The following is a 20,339-nucleotide window of genomic DNA, read 5'->3' as shown; positions in this document are numbered from 1 at the left end:
GAGCCTGATGTGGGGCTCGATCCCATAACGCCGGGATCACGCCCTGAGCCGAAGGCAGACGCTTAACCGCTGTGCCACCCAGGCGCCCCTCCTTTTTTCTCTTTTTATTTCCCCGTCACCTTCACCCTTGCCAAGGCTCTGCTTCCATTCTGCCCCCTCCCCATTCATTCACCACATGGAGGGATTTTTTTTTTAATTTTTAATTTTTTAAAATTTCGTAAAAAGATTTTATTTATTTATTTGAGAGAGAGAGCACGAGCGGGGGTGGGGCAAAGAGAGAGGGAGAAGCGGACTCCCTGCTGAGCAGCAAGCCAAACTCGGTACTCGATTCCAGGACCCCGAGATCATCACGCCCTGAGCCGAAGGAAGACGCTTAACTGACTGAACCACACAGGCGCCCCGGGATTTTTTTTTTTTTAATGCCTGTCTCACCATGCCACCATTGCTCCCAGGATGAAGACCCAAGTCTCTCGTGTCCCCAGAGTCCTGCTGACCTGTTCCCTGCAGACCCCTTTTATATTTGTTTTTGAACTTGAATTATTCTGAACATTTTGACTTCCATGTGCCTTTCTCTCGAGAAAGCGAGGTGGGCTGTGCGTGTTGTCCTCGGGGAGCAGCCGTGAGGGCTCATCCACACAGCACAGAAAGACGTGCACGTTTGCCGGGGAGTGTAAGCTGCCACCCCGAGAAGTCTCATCCACATGTCCGCTCCCAGACCATCGACCCTTGAGATGGATTGATTAACTCGACCGAGATTCTATTGGGACAGATTATTTGCTCGCCTTTATAATAGCACGTGGCACTGTTTTCTCATGGGAGTGCAGGCTGTGTACTGCCCCAGCCCCACTCTTGCTTCGCCCTGACCTACGGCAACCTGTCCAGGTGGGCACCAGCTGCAGCTGGGGCGGGCTGGCCCGTGCAAGGCCCAAAGTCCATGCTCTGACATCATTCACCCCATGGTAACCGTCTTTCCTGTCGTCGCTCCTGAGTATCTCACCCAAATCATGGCTGCATTTTATTAAAACAAAACAAAAAAACCCACACAGATTAGAAGTTAAAGGCCATAGGTTCTAGACCTACTTCTGCAGTTTTTTACTTACACATGACCCTGGGCAAACTCCCTAGCCTGTCTGAGACTCGATGTCCTGAAATATAAAATGGAAATAATAATACTGATCCTGCCTACCTCCCAGGGTTGTTGGGAGCACAAAATGAGCGTAATGGAAAAATCACTGTGTAGTTAAAAGGTGGTAAAATAATATGATTATGATATTATCAAAATCACAGTAAAACATATTTGAGTGAGGAAAGTAGCCTCCCTCTGTGCTGCATCTTCAACGCTAATATGAACAGTTTCAGTTCTCGAACTTTCGGGTGGGATCAAGAAGAAATTTCTCTCCCTAGTACTGTGGATAGCCTGATTTTCTATGCCCACTGATAAGCTTCATGCCCAACCCTACAGACCCCTGAGTGACCTTGGAGGTCTACCTGGCCTCTCTGGGTTTCAGCTTTCTTTAGCTATAAAGTGGTAGGACCCCCGCCACCCCCCGACCCCTCTCCAGAGCCCCTTGTTTTCGTTTCTAATAGTCTCTGCTCTTAAGAGCTTTCTGTGAGGCATGGGGGCACTGCTTTCTCAGGGGGAGGCCTACATTAAGTCAGCAATTGTTCATAAAGTTGGAATGACCTTTTAAGGAACCAAACTGGTTCATCAGTAAGCAGCCATGAATAATATTGTTGTAATTCTTAGCAACTAGGTCCAGATAAAATTACATTCCTGTGAGTGACTCTTCTCCTGATGGGCTGACCTGATGTGCCGGAGAAGCTTAGTGGATTGCTAGCCCCCTAACCACTGGAGAATTTCCCTGGCCCCCAATACAGAGCTGCTGAAAAGCAATTTCACTACTGGTGATGAGCCCAGAGTCTCATTGAGGTGAGATTCCTAAGTTTTCATCCTCAGATGGGCTTAGAAGGGCAGGAGCAGCCCGGTGGGAACTTGATGAGCCCTTCTGGTTGGGGAGACCGCCCTGCTGCGTGTTTGAGTTGAGCCTCGGGGTCAGGGAGAGTGGAATTTGGTTCCAGGTTCTGCCACTTACCGGCCGTCTGACTTTGAATTAATATTTAACTCTCCACGATGCCTTTCCTCATATCTAGAATGGGGACGATAATTGTACCTTCCTTGTGGTGTCGTGGAGTCTTCCAGGTGGGAGGTCAGGGGTGAGTGGGAAAGGCAATGATGAGCGCTCGGGAAGCATTCGGTGTTGTTACTATTATTTCTCAGTCAGGGTACTTGGGTGCCACTTTTTTTTTTTAAGATTTTATTTATTTAAGAGGGAGGGAGGGAGAGAGAGAGAGAGCACAAGCAGGGGGAGCAGCAGAGGGAGAGGGAGAAGCAGGCTCCCCACTGAGCAGGGAGCCTGACACGGGACCCGATCCCGGGACCCCAGGATCCTGACCTGAGCTGAAGGCAGACGCTTCACCGATGGAGCCCCCCCAGGCGCCCGCACGGTGCCCCTCCTGACTTGATTCGCTGTAGCAGATTGCTAACAGTTGGCTATGTGTGTGTGGTTTTTGACTGTCAGGAGTCAGTGTTACTGTCTGTGTTGTCACTTGGGGCAAAAGCTGGTGGTTTGGGGAACTCATCAGTGAGAGAGAGATCGGTCAGATGATTAGGGCTAGTGCCGAAAGCATCCAGGGAGCATCTCAGATGTTGGGAATTCCTTGCTTTTCCTTTGGGCTTGCAGCTTGTGAGTTGGGCCCCCAACGATGTTCAGATATTAAGTGAAATAGAGGAAAATGAACCCCTTTTCGGTGTACAGTTCTGTGAATTTTGACAGAAGCACTCAGTTGTGTAACCACCACTATATTCAAGACCCAGGACATTTTACCACCCCCAAACATTTCCTGCCCTTCCCCCCGGCTTCTGGCGATGATGGCCCACCCTGTCTCCATCACTTCATCTAGGTTCTGAAAAGCCCCCTTGCCGGAAGTCTTGACATTTGCTAGGAAGCGTTTGTTGTCACATCCGGTGTTTGTAAGTGGTCATCTCCTGCGGGACTCCGGCTCCGGTCGCTGAGCCTCGGTCTGTCCCCTGGTCAGTTTGTTCAGCAGATCTTCCATGGAGCGGCTCGCGGGCATAGGCCGTGAGCCTGTGCTGGGACTTGGTACAGAAAGTTCTAATCCCGGTTCTCAAATCTCTCAGGATCTGCAACTTGGTGGGGAGGTGACACACACAAAGAAAAAGTTAAAGGGAGATACTTAGACTTAACTTGCGGTATGAGACAGAAGGTCAGGCAGTGTGACAAGGTTGCGCCATGTTGCTCTTAGGGCCGAGCAGTGGGGACCGTGAGGGAGAGGTGCTCTGAAAGGAGAGGTCCGTCTGTTGTGAGGTGGTCAGGAGAAGGCTCCAGAAAGACAGAGGCATTCGGAATACTGCCTGTTGCTCCCCCTCCCCTTCCAACCCGTGTGTTACTGCCTCAATGAAGCCTTTGAGTACTCGGACTGGAGAAAAATAATCCACTTTCTCAACTCTTTTCATGTGGCCTCTCCCTGGCCCCCTTCCCTTCTTTTTCTTTTCACAACTGTCCTGAACTTAATCTCTAGAGCATTCCTTGCTGGCCCGGAGCCCTACCAGAGTTCTCACAAACCAGGCCGTTGACTGCTTGATCGTGCTCTGCCCGTCCTCCTACTTGACAACAGTGTCTGCTACAAGTAGGTGCTCAGTTAAATCTCCCGTGAGCTGAATGACTGACTGAGCTGGGCGTTGTGGGGAAGAGCAGCGAGGGCGAGAATTGCTGGTCAGAGCCAGGGCCTCTGTTAGGGTAGGAAGACATTTGAGCTGCAGCCATTGTGTAGACCCCCAGCTCGCTTGCTGTCTACTCGGAACAACAGGGCAAAAGAGAATTGAATTTTGGAGTATTGGAAGTTAGAGCGGCTTGGATTTAATCGAATTTATAGAAGAGCTTTATTGCCTTCGTGGGTAGGGTATCTCTCGTAGCCAGCCCCTCCTCAGACACACGCACGCGCCCCGTTTGGTTTCTGTCTGCCAGCTGCTTTCAGGACTTGGGAAATCTTGTGTTCCTGCCGTTTTATCTTCTGTGGGAGAAAAGGCAGAAGAGGCTTGAGAGAGGTCAGTGTCGGCGCTCAGTCTGTGTCTGGTGAGCTGCATAATTGATGCCCTTCGTGCTCAAATAGGATAGTCCAAAGGATAAAGTAAGACTCCGGGAGTCGGCCTGCCATATATAGCCTGCCTTCCTTTTCTTTAATTTTATCCCGTCCAGGAGAACCTAAACAACATTCCATTCCCCTTCCTCTCTGAATGCTGCGGCCTTGTGGAGGTTATCACATCCCCGCATCTCCTTCCCCCAGCTGCTCGGGTGCCTTCCCTCTCTTCGTTCCAGAACTCGAGAATTCTCACTCCCCTCTCAAGCCTTCTCTGAATAGAATCAGGTCATGTTCTCTCTACGTCATGCTAGTCATTTCACTTCTGTCCAAAAAGCAATTAAAACAGGAACTCATTTTTTTTTAAGATTTTATTTATTTATTCGACAGAGATAGAGACAGCCAGCGAGAGAGGGAACACAAGCAGGGGGAGTGGGAGAGGAAGAAAGCAGGCTCACAGCAGAGGAGCCTGATGTGGGGCTCGATCCCACAACGCCAGGATCACGCCCTGAGCCGAAGGCAGACGCCTAACCGCTGTGCCACCCAGGCACCCCAGGAACTCATTTTTAAACAAAAATACTGGAGCAATTAAAATACCGAGCAGTTAAGACCAGAACTTGTCCGTGGTGGCAAAGTTCTCAAGAAGATCGGGACATGGTGGCCTTTTTGTGCCTAACCCGATGGTCGAGAAACCGTGAGGGACAGAGAGCCCTGCCCATAACCCGAACTGTGTGACTTTGGGGAAGTTAATCTCCCTCTCTGTGCCTGAGCTGCTTAATGGATAAAAGGATTAGATTAGGAGGGCTTGCCTGTCATTCTCGTAGGGGAAATGTTAAAATAACTTACACAGGCATGAGTAAAACGTAGATTATGATGGCAAAGTATTTTGAGACCCTTGGGAAAACATTGTTATTCCTTTGTTGTTTCCATTTGTTTATCGGTACCCGTCTTCAGGGATATTTCATTCAGTCAGTTGCCAACAGAAGTACAAGGTCTGTTCTGTTCAAAAGCAGGGGAGGGCATTAGAGGCTTTCAGATTAAAACCACCCTGAGATATCACTACACACCTTTCCAGGTGGCTGAAGTGGCACAGTAGCGACGCCACCAAACGCTGGTGAGAACGCGCGTGAGCTAGGCCATCCATCCGTCGCTGGGAATGGGAAACAGGATAGCCACGCCAAGCAGTAGTTGGCAATTTCCAGTAAAATGGAACATGAAGTTACTATGTGATCCAGCAGTTGCACTCGTGGGCGCTTATCCCAGGGAAATGGAAACTTGCATTTATACAAAGCCTGTACACGAATGTTCATGGCAGCCTGGTTTGTAAGAGCCCGAGAGCCGAGCCAACCCAGAGGGCCTTCAGTGGGCGAACAGGTAAACAGACGGTGGTGCCGCCGCACCGGGAGCATAACTAAGCAGTGGAGAGGAGCCGTCTGTTGACAGCACGACAGCCGCGTGCGTGACTCTCCAGGGAGTTATGCTGTGTGAGAAGAGCTCCTCCCACAAGGTTACTGTGCGAGCTCATTTATGAAACATCTTTGAAAGGACAAAAATCATGGAACTGGGGACAGATGATTGGATGTCAGGGGTTAGAGACGGTGGGGAGGAGGGGCTGACGGGAGGCGGGTATAGGAGATGCTTGTGTTGATGGCCCTGGTTCGTATTTTGAGCATGCTGGCGGACACATGAAATGACATGTGTGAGAAAATTGCATGACACTAATTGCACGCCCATATGCACACACGCAGAGCAGTACGAGTGAGACTGCGGATAAACAAAATGTGTAGAATGTTATCGGTATCAGTGTCCCAATATAGTGCTAGAGTTTTCCAAGATGTTTCCGTTGAAGGAAATTGGATAAGGGCACCCAAGGTCTGTCTCTATTATTTCTTGCAAGTGTACGTGCACCTACTACAATGAACTCCAGCTAAAAGGTCTAACTTGAGGCAGGATTCAGAACCAAGGTGGTGGGAATTCATCTTATCCGTGTCCTGGGGAGCTGGTGGGCTCATCTGTGTGAGGCTTGGGGAAGCGTTCTGTCCCGTTGTTCTGATACTTCCTGCCTGGAGGGTAGGAAAGGGCTGGGAGCGTGAACAGAGCCCCCACGCTGGAAAGGATACAGTGGGGTGGCTTTTGGTGGTCCTTTCTCCTTAGTAAGATTTGATTATGTCTCCCTGGACCCAGGACCTGGAAAACAGCACAGCAGTCTTCCTTTGGAGCAAGAGCAGGAGACAGAAATGGGTCAAGTTTCAAAGCGCTGTCTGTCTGGCCCTAGGGATATGGCTCTGGATATGGCCTCTGGTCCTGCAGGCTTGGCTATGACTGGGTTGAGTTTGGGACATTGCCACATGGAAGCACCACTGGCCAGCCTGCTAGAAATAGCCCCGGGGAACCAGGTTCCTGGCAAATGTCTCCTGCTTCTCTGGAGACATTAACCCAGAGCTAAGGCCGTTCTTCGGTTTCACGGCCGATGACGTGTGGTGACTGAGAATCTGATTCAACTCTTTTGGGAAAGGTGGTCTTTCTTGAGAGTGCATGCTAGAATGCTGAGTCGGGCCTTGGTGCTTGACTGCTGTCTTTTCTTTGAAGTTGTAGGACAGTCACATCTGGACAGCAACATCGAGGATCAGGAGATTGTCACGAACCCTCCGGACATCTGCCAGGTTGTAGAGGTGACCACCGAGAGTGACGAACAGCCGGTCAGCATGAGTGAACTGTACCCTCTGCAGATTTCCCCCGTGTCTTCCTACGCAGGTAAGAGGGCAGCAGGGAGCCTTTGGAGCTGAGCAAGGATTGGGGGGGAGGGGGTAGCCTCTCAGTGTGGGGCCACCCACTTGACCGCACAGCCAAGAACCTCTCCTCTATCCTGGGAATTATTCTTGCTTTATTTTCCCCACGAACATCTTCTTGGGTACTTGTGTTCTCAGAAGACAGGGCCACAGCATTTCTTGACTTGATCACCCATAATGTTTTCGTGCACGACTAACAATATTTCTTTGGAGAAGTAGTTCATTGAAGTCTGTTTTATTTGCATAAATTATCAGAAATCCAGAAGGGTGTTTTCAATGGAATCTGAGTTTAACCAAGCTGGAGAGAACCTTGAAGACCATTCCTTCCAGCTCCATTAGATTTTTTGGAAGTGAAGGCCCATATTCTGGGTCACATGGCCAGTGAGCATTTGGGTCAGGACTTGAACTCAACCTTGAGACCTGGAGCCTCATTCCATCCCTCCATGTTTACTTGTTTCCACTTATTTTGCCCTTCTCTTTCAATTCAGTGCAGCTTCGAATCAGGCCAGGTGCCTGAGCCCGGATCTGATTCCCCAGGGAACAACCATAGTATGACCCAGGAATTGACCCAGATAGTCCTAGGATTAGAACCAGTCAGGTGGTGCTTCCATCTTTACAGAACAAAGTGGTGGCTCCTTTGCCTACCACCATTACATCGTCTTACGCTCTCCGATGAGCTCCATTTAATTTTCCAGGGAGTCGACTATAATTAGAAATATAAATTCTGAGTCAATGTTATTGCTTGGAAACATTAAAAATAGAAAGCAGAGGCCCTCTCCTGAGGAACCACAGTCAGCTCTAATACGCATTCAGGAATCTTCCCAGCGAGCTCTATGTGCGTCCAGGCAGTGTCCTCCAGCTAGGGTGCCGCCCCATCCCTGGCACACAGTCAGTATTAGAATTAGGTTGATTTAAATGACAGGTTCTTGGTGAATTATCACTCACCTAACCTTCTATTTTCTGAGCATGAACTTTCTATATTTTTAGCTTATTTTTTAAAATTGTGGTTAAGTGGACATAGCCCAGAATTTGCCATTTTTGCTATTTTTAAGCGCACATTTTGTGGCAGTGAGCTCATTTGCGTTGTTGTGCAATCGTCACCACCATCCAGCTCTCTAACTTTCTCATCTTGCAAAACTAAAACTCTGTCCCCATGAAACACTCAGTCCCCCTCCCCCTCCCTGCAGCTCCTGGCAACCGCCCCGCTCTACTTTCTGCCTCGTGAGTTTGGCTACTCTCGGTAACTCACGGGAGTGGAATCATACCGTGCCTGTCCTTTTGTGATGCGCTGATTTCATCCAAGGTCCTCAAGATCCTGACTTCCTTCTATGCCAGAAGCGTCGAAGGCACATGAGAGCAAGCCTTGGCTACAAGAAGCTTATAATCTGTCATAGAGGATAAGCTGGTCATGGGTTGTTTCATCCTCCCCTACCTGGGCGAGATCCTTGGTGGTCTTTGCCAGGCCCCAGTAATAATTACTACTTGCTGCGTGGTTATGGTGCCCTGGGAACCGTGCTCCAGACTTGGAGGCAGCCGACTTGCTTCATCATCAGAAGAATAACTCGGTCAGCCTGGGAATCATCGTTATTCCCTCTTTAAAAATTAGGAACCTAAGGCCAATGTGGGTAAGGCGCTGTGTCCGGGGAAGAACGGTGGTACCACCCACATGTGGCTGGTGCCAGGAGCCCGTGCTCAGCCCTCCCTCGGAACGCTGCCCTAGACCCTGCCCGGGCTCTGTGGTGCAGAATGCATCCGCACCCCTGATCTCCAGGGCCCTCTGAGGGAGGCAAAGTAGCATGTTTATGCCTTCACTTTACAGTTGAGATAACACTCGGCTACTTGGCTTATGTTTACACAGCTACGGCTGAAAATGTGTGACTTTCCTCTACATTGTGCTGCTGCGGGCATTATTCTACCCCGTATAGCTTTGGTCTTTTTTTAAGGGTTGGAGCTTCAGAACAGACTTTTCTGTTTATCTGTTGAAGACTTCCTGAAGCCTTCTCGAGGCTTCTGCAAAGATGTCGTCTTGCTGTTTTGCCCTCGGTGGCATTTTGCCTCAGCAGAAGAATCCCAAGGACAGCTGATACTGTGCAGAGAGAGATGAAAATTTCATTACCCTTTTCAGGACATTTGCATAGATTCGAAAAGAGGGATTGCAGTGCCAGGCTGGCAGGGAGCAGGAGTTTTGTTGGAGGCTGGCTCTTCAGTCTGGCCTTTGGTTCTCTCCCTTGTTTTCATTGTCTGAATTCTCCAGAACCTTCTGGAGTGAGGCTCATTGGTTGGAGCCAAGATGTTTCATCACTGCTGCTTTTCCAGAGCTTACAGACCCGTAATTTACCTGCAAGGGACTGTGGTTGAGCTCTTTTGGTCAAGGAATTTTATAGCATTCTTCTAGGAAAGGCAGCTCTTGGGTCGTCTTTCACCCTTCTTCCTTGATGTTCCCCGATAGGATAGGCTGCTTGTCTGTTTTTTTTGTGATAAGTTTCCTTGGTTTGGACTGAAATTCAACTGAATTTCAACTTCCTCTCACCAGTTCATTCACTTGCTTAGGAAACTGGTATTTGGAGGCTGTTGTTTGTGATTTTATTTTTTACCCTTACCGATCGTTGAAATATAATCCAGTAGTGTTCCAAAACCACAGTCCGTTTTGCAAGTCCGTCTTCTCTATGGTCTATGTTTTGTGGTGAGCAAGAAAAGAGGAGGTTTCTTTGAGTGGATGTACTTGCATGGGATGTTTTAAGACAATATAAATTTCTCGTTGGATTCTTAAAACTTTCATCCTGCAGAGAGATATCCCAGAGCCCAACTGTAGGAAACTCTGGAGGACAGTCTTTTTCTATTTAAAGGTCTAAATATGGTGGCCTCTTGCCTGATGTATGTATGGCATCAGGATTTTACTAGGTTATTAGTAAAAGAAAGCCATGGTCGTATTTTGTGGAGGGCTGGACGAGAGGATGGAGAAGAGAGCGTAACAGAAAGGATTAATTGGTCATAACCGAGAAAATGGAGATTTCCTACTGACCAGCAACTGGCTATAGCGACTTTGGGTCCTCATGGAAACCATAGCAGCCTTGCATTTTGTTGGGTGGACAAAGGTAAAAGTACTTTGAAACCAAGAAGACTCTGATTTGAACCTTTTGATTGAGCTTTCTAGGGAGTTGAGGAAAGGATCGAGGGAAGGAAATCCTTGTCAATCTTATTACTAAAACTTGTTGAACAAGAACCTTCCAGAATATGTACTAGGGTGTCCGAATGCAAAAAAAGGCTTTAACATGAAACCTCCTGTTTCCCTCCCCAGAATGTTCCTGAGGTGGCTTGACAATAAAAACTGGGCTGAAGTGGTGTGTGAAGCTAAGACTAGTGTCCCCCTAGAACCACAGATCGGGAAGAAGAATCTCTGAGATCCACCTGTCCCAGGGTTGATCCCCTTCCTTCCCAGCAGTCACTTGCAGGGAAACTGGGACCACAGTGTTGAAAGGAGCTACTCATGGACCTGTTACTGCTCTGCAGATACTTTCCGCTTAGTCACGCCCTGCTAGTGAAGCAGCTCCCATTTTTTTTTATTCCATTATATTCACACCAATAAAAAGACAAATCTAAAGTCTTCAAAGGGACAATGAAATAACAGGGCAGGCGGATGCTCGGCGGTGGTATTGATTTGGACACAGCAGCTGCAGGGAACTCATTTGTGACATAAGAAGGGATCTTGAGAATGGCAACAGTGAAGGAAAACCAAGGAAACGGAGGAAGATGGTCCTGTGTGCACCCCACCAAGCCGTGAACCGGTGATGTCAGGGCAGCTGTGAGAGCCAAGCTTATTCCGGAGAGAAGGGTCTCGGGTCCTCAGGCTGGAGCTGAGATGGCGCAGTGCTCCTGGGTGAAAGGCACTCAGGGCCATTCTTTTAAACAGTAAGAACTAGAAATCTCAGCTTGCTAGTATGGAGAGCCTTTAGCCTTCCTTCAGAAGCAGGTGATCTTAATGTAGAAGCCAGGCTCTCGACGCACATTTGGGTTATAGCTGAAAACGTCGGCTCAGAACACGTACGCCTTTTCTTGTCTCAGACTGGTTCCCTGCAGGTTTGAAAACTGGGTGCTTAAGGGCAGTGAGCCTTCCGATCTTGTTCATGGTCTCTCCGAGGTCTTACCAAGGAGTCTGCCCAGGGTCTGCCTGCCACCCCCTCCCATAGCTGGGGTTGGGGCTGGGGCGGAAGGAATCCCAGAACCTTGGTGTTAACTGCTCATTTCCGTGGATTTCCAGGCCCCCCCCCACATGTCTGTTGGCGTCTGTTTGTTTCTATTTGAAGGCGAAAAGGAACAGAAGATGATGGTGTTTACGGAAGGTAATTAGGAGCAGGGAGGGTCTAGACATGTGTGAAAGGAAGAGGAACCCTGGCTTTGGAGCACAGAGAGAGCTAAACATAAAAATGGAAAGGGGATCTTGAAATTTCAGCCGGAGCAGCAGGCGGGGGTGCGGGCAGCGGGGCTGCTCTGTGTCCAGCACCCAGAGCCCCGGAGTCAGACGGGCAGTTTTGTTTTCTCTCCTCTGCTCTGACTCAGGCCACAACTTTGTCAGGTTTCTCAACATCTCTGTTCCTCATTCTGCTTGGGAGTGGCCATATGGATTCCTGCCTCCTTGGGATACTGAGCCAGCACGGGGGCTATGCGAACAGGGTTTTTACCTTGCTTGTGGCTGCTGTCGCCCGTCGGCCTTGAGAGCTAGGGTCACCGTCAGCTGAGGCGAGGCCTGCTCCGGGCTGCTGTTGCTCCCAGCTGGGGATGCTTTGGGGAAGTCTGCTCAGCATGAGGAGAGGCCAGGCCCGAGCTCTGGGTGCTCCCGGTCGGCCCTCGGGGATCGCTCATGCCCTGGGGGGAACGTCACTGGAGAAAGGCTCCAGAGCAGGCCCAGGGTGGTCAGCATTCTGGGTTTTGTGTTGAAGGGATGAACTGTGGCTCAGTTTATCCGTTTGTTAGCCTGTTAAGTCATAAGAGATCCTGCTCTGGGGCTAGGGCTCCGAATGGTCGAAAGGGCTCGGTCTGGGCTGGAGGCATCTGGTCCCAGCTCTACCACCAGCCAGATGTGAGCCTGGAGGTCAGCCAGTCTGTAGGTTTGGGACAGAAAGAGGTAGAAGGTGCTAGAACACCTGAGCTCTTCTGCATAAAGCGGGGGCGATAGGAGCTGCTTCCCAGCGAGGATCTCTGCGGGGGCTAAACAAGGCCTCTATAAACGTTCGCTGTGATGCTCTCTCTAGGCCTTGTCCACAGAGAAATGGCCCAGACTCAGGGATCTCTAGGGCTCAGTGTATTTCTCTACCCTCTGTGCTTTCATTTCTCCATGCTGTAAACACTGAAGAGCTGCACAACATCCATTTTTTATTTTAAAAATTAAAAACATTTTACTTAAAAAAATAAAATTTTTAACTTAAAAGATTATTATTTTTTTATTTTTTAAAAAATCTGGTGTTATATGTACAGGTGATGTGTGATCGCTAGCTATCGACTTAGACTCTGTCAGTCTAGCCTGTTGTGCGAATCCGATGTTGAGCGAGGCCGACGAGCTCAGGACAAAGGCGTGCTGTCATTTGAGTGTGCGCTGTGGGCCAGGCCCTGTGCTCGGCTTTTTCCCACACATCCTCTCACTGATTCACCGCCTAATCCTCTTTGGAAGATGTTAATGCTCCCATCGTACAGATGAGGAAGCTACGCTTCGCGAAGTTAGGGAACCGGCTCTGTGTCTCGCAGCTGCGAGATGGAATCAGGATGGTAAGCGAATTACTTACCTGTTGCTGCGTTAAAACAGAACCACAAACTCAGTGGCTTAAGACAACACACATGTATTATCCCACCCGATTCTCAGGGTCAGGAGTGCAGGCATGGCTTCGCTGGGCTCCCTGCTCAGCGTATGGCCTGCACAGACCTGTGGTCAAGGTATGGTCCGAGGCCGCTGACTCGTCTGAGGGTGGAATGGTGGAGAGGAGATCTACTTCTAAGTTCACATGATTAGGGGTGGAATGTAGTTCTTTGTGGGGTGTCAGACTGAGAGCCTCAGTTTCTTGCTGGCTCTTGGCTGGAAGCAGCTCTTAGTTTTTTTGTCACGCAAACCCAGCATGGCTCCTTGTTTCCTCAAAGCCAACAAGGGAGAAAGTCTCCTCACAAGACAGGATTCAGTCTTACTTAACATAGTCGCATATATCCCATCGCTCACTGTGTTCTGTTGCTTCAAACCAAGTCACAGGTCCCACCCACATTCTGGAGGAGGGCATCCCAACAAGCAAGTAAACACCAGGAGATGAGGATCCTGGGAGCCACCCTAGAATCTCTCCACCACCGTAACCCCGGTGGAGAATGCAACTTTATAAACCGAAGCTCTACGTATGAAAGGGATAGGAGGGAAAGGAGGGATCCGAGTAAGTGGGGGTGACCCAGCAAGGCTCTGAACTGGGATTGAAATGAACTAACCCACAGGGATTGGAAGAAAGCATGAGTGGGGTGTGTGGATAGAGCAGCCCTGAGGAAAGGGGGTGACGTGGATGCAGGAGACAGCAGAGGCCCCGGGGAGCAGGGAGCGGATTGGCACCGTGGGGGCCAGCACCCCAATCCTGGGAAGTAGCGGCCAGGAGAAATCCTAGCCTGGCCCTTGGAGAGGGAGCTTCCTCCAACTCCAAAACCTTGCTCAGACGAAGGGCCAAAATCAGAGAAAGAAAATCCGCTCTAGCTTCTCCCAAGTGCAGATGTTCCCTGAGCCTCACAGAGAAGGTGAAGGTCATGAGTTCACTGACCCATTTCTCTTTTGAAAAAAAGAAGTGCTGATATATTTTGTAAACACCGCCTGAGCCTCACCACAGTCTGAGCGGCAGGAATGATGGCCCTGTGTTTTTCTCTCTGTGAACAGAAAGCGAAACTACCGATAGTGTGCCCAGTGATGAAGAGAGCGTTGAGGTAAGCATGGCGGCCGCCACTCGGCTCCACCAGACGCGGTGGGAAAGCCTTCCCCACCAACAGGGAAGGTGCCCTGCGGCTAGTTACGTTTCTCTACGTCTGATCACGAGTTCTACTGGAGGAGTCTGTGTGTGTGCCGTAAAACAGACATAGCATGCACTTTTACCGTCCTTTTGGACTTTGAATTATACTTTTAAGCTTTGGGAGCTGAATGGGAGGAAAGAGAGTAAAGTGTTCCGACTAGAAAAAGAGGCTATGACGGCAGGAAACGGAGACTGAAGTGGAGGCCGGGAATCGTTGCTGTTGTCACCACTATACACATCCCAGTTCACCAGCAGAAACGGAAGGGCCACGTGGCCAAAAGCAGGGCCCGGAAGTCACTGTCAGCAAGTGCTCAGCAAAAGAACCTCCGTGTTTACCCAGAGTCCCCTCCCTCTGTGGTCCATGCCCAGAGGCTAGGTGTGTGTTCAGTCTGAATTTGGAGTCGCCTGCTTCCCATTCCCCTGCTCCAGGCTGGGCTCACACAATGGCAGGAAATGGCTGTAACCGCCTGCTTTGTGTCTGTGTTTGAGAGAGAGAGAGAGACTGACTGACTAATGGTTGTTTCAATTCGTGATTTCCCAGTGTACTAAATACTTCAAGTGGAGTCCAGGAACTCTGAAAAGACAGGAAGTGTAGATGCTCACAGACAGTCCAACCCTGTTTCGTCAAGGTCAGAAATTCCAGCTCCTTCTTTGAGTGCAGCCACCCCTGAGACCCCCTGTTTGCTTGGCACGCTGGAGCCCTAAGCCGTACCCATTTAAAAGCAGTGGAAAGGCATTCACCCTCTGGGTTCCTCACTTCCCTTTCTCTTAAAGCACAGATTGACTCAAAAGACAGGATTGGGCCATGAGTGAGGAAGCAAGACTCTATGACAAACCAGCCGTGATGACCTAAAACCTACTTCATGATCAGGCTGGGGGGCTGGGGGAGAGGGGAACCAGAAACCAAGTTGCTATCTTGTTTTCCTGCCTTCATAGAACACTTTGGGCCATTTTTCTGGGAGGTAGCAAATGAGAATTGATAAAAAGGGAAGAAAAACCGTTGCTTGGGATGTGAACAGCTGGGTGTGGATCTCAGTTGAGGGATGTCGAGTCGCTAAGCTTCTGTTCATTCCACGCCTCTTAAGAAATTCAGTTAACACACCAACATGTGGGAACAGGGGTGCATTTTTTTTTAAGCCATTCGATAGACGGCAAAGAAAAAAAGTACATACCTTGATTCTTTTCTTAAGGGACGACCACACTGGCGGAAGAGGAACATCGAAGGCAAACAGTACCTCAGCAACATGGGGACGCGAAGCACCTACCTGCTGCCCAGCATGGCGACCTTCGTTACTTCCAACAAACCTGACCTCCAGGTCACCATCAAAGAGGAGAGCTGTCCGGTGCCTTACAACAGCTCGTGGCCCACTTTACCAGACCTCCCCCTCCCTCCCTCCGTGACCCCCGCGCCCAGCAGCAGTCGGCCGGACCGGGAGACTCGGGCCAGCGTCATCAAGAAGACATCAGACATCACCCAGGCCCGCGTCAAGAGCTGTTAAGCCTTTGACTTCCCCCGGTGGTTGTTGGGATTTCTTGGCTTTGTTTTGTTGTTTGTTTGTATTTTATTTTTCTCTCTGATACCTGTTTTAGACAAATCTAAGGGAAAAAGCCTTGATAATAGAACATTGATTGCTGTGTCCAACTCCGTACTGGAGCTTGTTTTTAACTCAGGACTCCAGCCCCTTGGTAGACGTGTATCTCTAGAGCCTGCTGGATCTCCCAGGGCTGCTCCCTCAAGTTCAAGGACGTCATAGGACCAACACTCACACGGGCAGCGAGGTGCTGCATTGCCTGCGGTCGAGGCCAGCATGGTGGAGTGGATGCCTCAGAACGGATGAGAAAATGTGAACTAGCTGGAATTTTTTATTCTTGTGAATATGTACATAGGGCAGTACTAGCGACGTCGCAGTCCACTTCTGCACCTTATCTTAAAGCACTTACAGATAGACCTTCTTCTTGTGATCTTGCTCTATTTCTCAGCACATTCAGCGCCCCCCACCCCCTTTGCGGTCCTTTGTCCCGCTTCCCGGCCCATCCCCTCCAGTTCCTTTCCTCCTTTTCCTCCCGGCAAAGGCTGTATTCCACATCCCCGAGGAGGAGAAGAAGAAAATGAGCTTCTCCACAGATGTCCCATTTTTAAGACTGCTTTAAAAAAAAAAAAAAGAAAAGAAAAAGAAAATCTAATCTGCTGTGCTTGAATGCCACGCGGTACAAAGGAAAACTATCGTGGAGATATTATGCAAATTCCCAGATTTGAAGACAAAAATATTCTAATTCTAACCAGAGCAAGCTTTTTTATTTTTTATACAGGGGAATATTTTATTCAAGGTAAAATTCTAAAGAAAATATAATTGTTTTTTATCTTTTCTACAGCAAATTTATAATTTTAAGATTCCTTTTCTTGTTTATCAGCAGTTGTTATTACATCCTTGTGGCACATTTTTTTTTAATTTTGTAAAGGTGAAAAAGCTTTTATGAGCTCATGTAGCAATCAAATTATCCTGTGGATTGATAATAAATGAATATGATATATAGTTAAATTTTTAATGGGCATCCTGCCTGACTTTGTCTGTGTCTACTTGAGAGTACCACCATGGGACGGGGCTGGCAAAGTATCATTGCTTCTTGGGGATCAGAACTTTCTCCCATTTCAACCACAAGGAACCCTGAAGGGTTCTTACCGTGAAGATCGAATGGCCACCTCTTTCGAGTGCTCACCCCGAGCCAGGGGCTCGGCTGCGCGTTTAAATGAACTACCTTCACTTGTCAAGGTTATGTCCCGGACAGGGACTTAGCTCCATTTCACATGGAAGAAATGGAGGCTTCAAATGAAAATGCCTTTAGTTCAAGGTCACACGAGTAGTAAGAGTCAAGGGCATGAGTTAAGGCCACGTCTGGTGTGACTGCGGAGGGAGTCCAAAGCCACCCCACTATCTCCTTCTCTACTGTGGGCACATTCCACCCACCTCTGTGCTTTTCCTGTTCTCGTCCATAGGCTTATACGTATGACTAAAATTTTGTATTTATGTCACATACCAGGCCCATGGGCAAAACATTTTCAGTAATAGGAAATACATGTTGGGTTCTTGGTCTACCTCAGTCTTCTTTCCAGGACCTGGGGCCTTAGAGAAGCCCTCTTCAGTACTTAGGGCATGTCTTTTTGCATGACAGAACTCCAGACTCCCTCACCCATTTGTCATTTCAAGGTGTGTCCCTGACCTTGGGAAAGCCACGGCACTAACCTCTCATGCATCCATGATGTCTATAAAATCAGAAAACTAAGACCTACGTGCCTGTCTACTACCTCTGGGCGTCGTTGGAGGAGATTGCTAAGTTAATATTTGAAAAGGTTCCTTCAATGAAAGGACAGAGAGCTATTTTTATGCTTTTCTCCATGTGTGGCTGCAGACATAATTAGTGGTCATAAAATTATCCAGCTCGGAACAAAAATTAACTGAAGCATTTTACTGGTGGATGTGTTGGGTTGAAACACCACATCTTGATGGTTGACTGCTTCTGTGAGGGGCACTTTGTTGACTGTGTGTTGAACCTCGATTTCAAGGGAAAGCCTCACTTGCTGAGCGAAAGAAGTCCTGAAGAGGAAGGAGAGGCTCCTGGCCTCCTAAGCACTATGTTCTTCAGTGAAAACCTCCTCTTGTCCCGAGTCCTAAATAAATGAGTCCAGTTTGTCGTGACTTCTAAGTCCTTTTATTTAGTCATCCTGTTTTAAAATAAATGAAAAAATAATGACAGAAAGTGGCCCTAAGTCACGTGGCTGGCAGTCAGAGGTTTAAGGGTGGCTTCTCATCCCTGTCGCCCTCCCCTCTTCTGAAAGGAGAGGAGCCAGCTCACATCCTGTCCCCTTTGTGCAGCTGTGCAGGTCCCAGACGCCATCCCCACTCACGTCCTCCACCTCCGTGGTTGTCATCAGACTTACAGAACCTGACCAGCTGAAGGAAAACTCGGGATCTGGAAGTGCACCGCTGAAGTACTAAAGAGAATCATCCGTGGCCAATAGGCCACGGAGAACGGAATCGTGTTGAAATTATTTCTGAGAGAGGCTGTGTCGTTTCCAAGGGTTACTTGCCGGTAGTGTAGGAAAACGAACCAGTCCTGCAAAGCCGAGGGTTGACGTGAGGAAGAAAGACGAACGAGATGGGGCATCTCAGGGACTCAAGCCTCAGACCTTGTCAGTTAGAGGAAGTACTAGGAACACGTGCTTCATTTGGCCGGGGTCTGTGTGAGCCGATATGCTTTTATGATGGGCTTGGGGGGGCTGTGTGTGTGAGTAGCGAGTTCAGTGTAACAACCTTTGGGACAATCATCTCCATTCTCTGCAGCCGGCACTCAGGTCTCTCCTGATAACAGGAGCGTGGTGGAGCTGGGGACTGTGAGTCCAGTGACAGCAACTTCCTCCCAGTCAGAAAGCTGAGAGAACCCAGCCCATTGTCGAACTGCAAAGGGCTTCCAGAACACCATTTGCAAATATCTAAATAAATCCATGCTCCACCGTAGCATTTTTTCAATGTTTTGATGAAGCAGCTGCCAAAGGAGGTGTTTAGTCTATTCAAATGTATTTATAGAGAAGAAGAAAAACACATGGATAAGAAATACACACAAATCCACTGGACCTCAAAACCCCCAAACGGTATCCTTTTCTTTTTCTTCATGTCTGAAGTATACCGAACTATCAGGTACCCACTATTGAGATAAACATTTTAGGAATGAGGAAGGTCATTAGTGATTCGGTCTCAGGATTCCGAATTTTAAAACTTGTGCTTTTGAAAATATTTTGCATGTGAATGAAAAAGATGTTAAGCCCCAATGGCCTCCTGCCCTAAGACCCAGCGATGGAACATTAGACATTCCATTTGCTTGAGGCCATTCTTTGAACGTTGAATTCGTTGGGTTTTTAAAAGCCCCTGTTATTCTAGCTGTGGACAAACAGACCCAGATAAAAGGTGAAAAGAAGAATCCCGCTCTTCTGCCAAATTTCTACTGAAGAGAGACAAAAAGCCTGCTAGGAGGAGGTCTGCCATGAGGTAGCCAAGATGGGTCCCTGGCACGCAATGCCAGATATCCAATGTCTTGGTGCTAGTTCTGGTTTGGAAAGAGCACGGAAGCACAAACCGGTTTTACCTGGCAGCGCTCAACTACCTTCTGCTAAAATTCTGTCCAGTGGCGGACCCAGAGCTAGGATGATCCGAGCCAGTGGGACCCGACCCTGACCAGCCAAGGGGGCCGGGAGCCAGCACTCCATCTGTTCCCAGGGCAGTGGACCCCTCCCCAAAAGCGTCACAGCCGGTGCTGTAAGCATCTCAAAGCTGTGTCTAGGTCACATTTGCATCCCAACATGATGAATGAGGTTGGCAATCACCCCCAGAACCTTCTCCTCCTCTCCTCGGATCTCCCATTCCAGTATCAAAAGAGCAGGGCTGGAATTCTTGGCTATGCCCCCCCGCCGCCCCCCTCCCTGGGGAATGGGGCCAGCCGCAGACCCACAGAGCAGCCGCAGGGTGTGCCGAGAAGGTGCTGGGTGAAATGTTCCCCTCCTGAGGCTGCCTGGCCTCTGAGTCCCCACCAGCCCCTCTGGACACAGGCACTGGATCCTGCCGCAGCCCAGGCATCCCTGGCTGTGCCGTGGGGACAAATGAGGGTTTGTAGAGGTTTCCTTCTGTGGCTGCACCAGCAACAGGTGCAGGGGCTCCGCGTCTCTGCTGCCGAAAATAGTGCCAGGAAGGAAGGAAGTGGCCAGGCCTAATAGCTGGTTTTAGCAGAGATGTTAAGTCTGTCCAAGAACTTGAGTCATGCTGGGGAAGGATCAAGATGTAGGACATTTCAGAGTGCACACGGTCTGAAAAGCATTTTCTGGAGTCCTCTGACCAGTTTCTGAAGGAGAGAAGCTGCCTGTGCACTTCTGTTGCTCTAAGCAAGCTGCTCGCTGGAGGTTTGGCCCGTGTCTCTGGATCTGCTTTATAAACACGTTGGAACGGTGAATGCTGGCTCCGTGAAAGGTCCCGCGCTGGGACTGGTTGAGTGCCCCGTGGTGAAGCTCTTACACGCCCGGCTGGAGAAACAGCACCATCGCATGCAGCAGCCCGCGCGGCCAAAGCAGCTGAGTTTAGTAACATAACTGTTTTTGCAGGTGCAAAAAATTCCAGAGTGATTGCACCTCTCGGTTTCAGTTTTGGTTGAGAAGAATGTTTTTAAAATCTAAACAGACACCCGTCCACATGAATCATCAGGGAAAGAGAATACCCAAGATGTTCCTTCCATCTGCCGGGAGCTTGGGTCATAGATCGGAGAATGCTCATGTTCTCCACATTCTAATGCACCCGTTCACAGGTGTGGACATTTTCAATCCACAAGTTCT

General features: G+C 49.1%; 1 protein-coding gene across 2 annotated transcripts in view; it reads left to right on the top strand.

Moving 5' to 3' along the window:
* The window catches only part of IRF2 (interferon regulatory factor 2), an 80,671-nt gene extending 64,158 nt beyond the window's left edge, over positions 1–16,513 (top strand). Inside the window, exons 7-9 of one of the 2 annotated variants that reach the window (XM_034647601.1) lie at positions 6,754–6,912; positions 13,837–13,883; positions 15,157–16,513. In XM_034647601.1, the coding sequence (XP_034503492.1) occupies positions 6,754–6,912; positions 13,837–13,883; positions 15,157–15,465 (515 nt within the window). In that variant the 3' untranslated portion in view covers positions 15,466–16,513. Of the gene's footprint in view, positions 1–6,747; positions 6,913–13,836; positions 13,884–15,156 lie in introns of both variants that reach the window. The other variant, XM_034647600.1, reaches the window with a different exon arrangement.
* The last annotated feature ends 3,826 nt before the right edge of the window (positions 16,514–20,339 follow it).

This window comes from Ailuropoda melanoleuca, chromosome 18, assembly GCF_002007445.2.
Source record: "Ailuropoda melanoleuca isolate Jingjing chromosome 18, ASM200744v2, whole genome shotgun sequence".
NCBI classification, from domain to species: Eukaryota; Metazoa; Chordata; class Mammalia; order Carnivora; family Ursidae; genus Ailuropoda; species Ailuropoda melanoleuca.
Note: the sequence above shows the minus strand (reverse complement) of the source record. Positions and strands in the feature narration are given on the sequence as shown.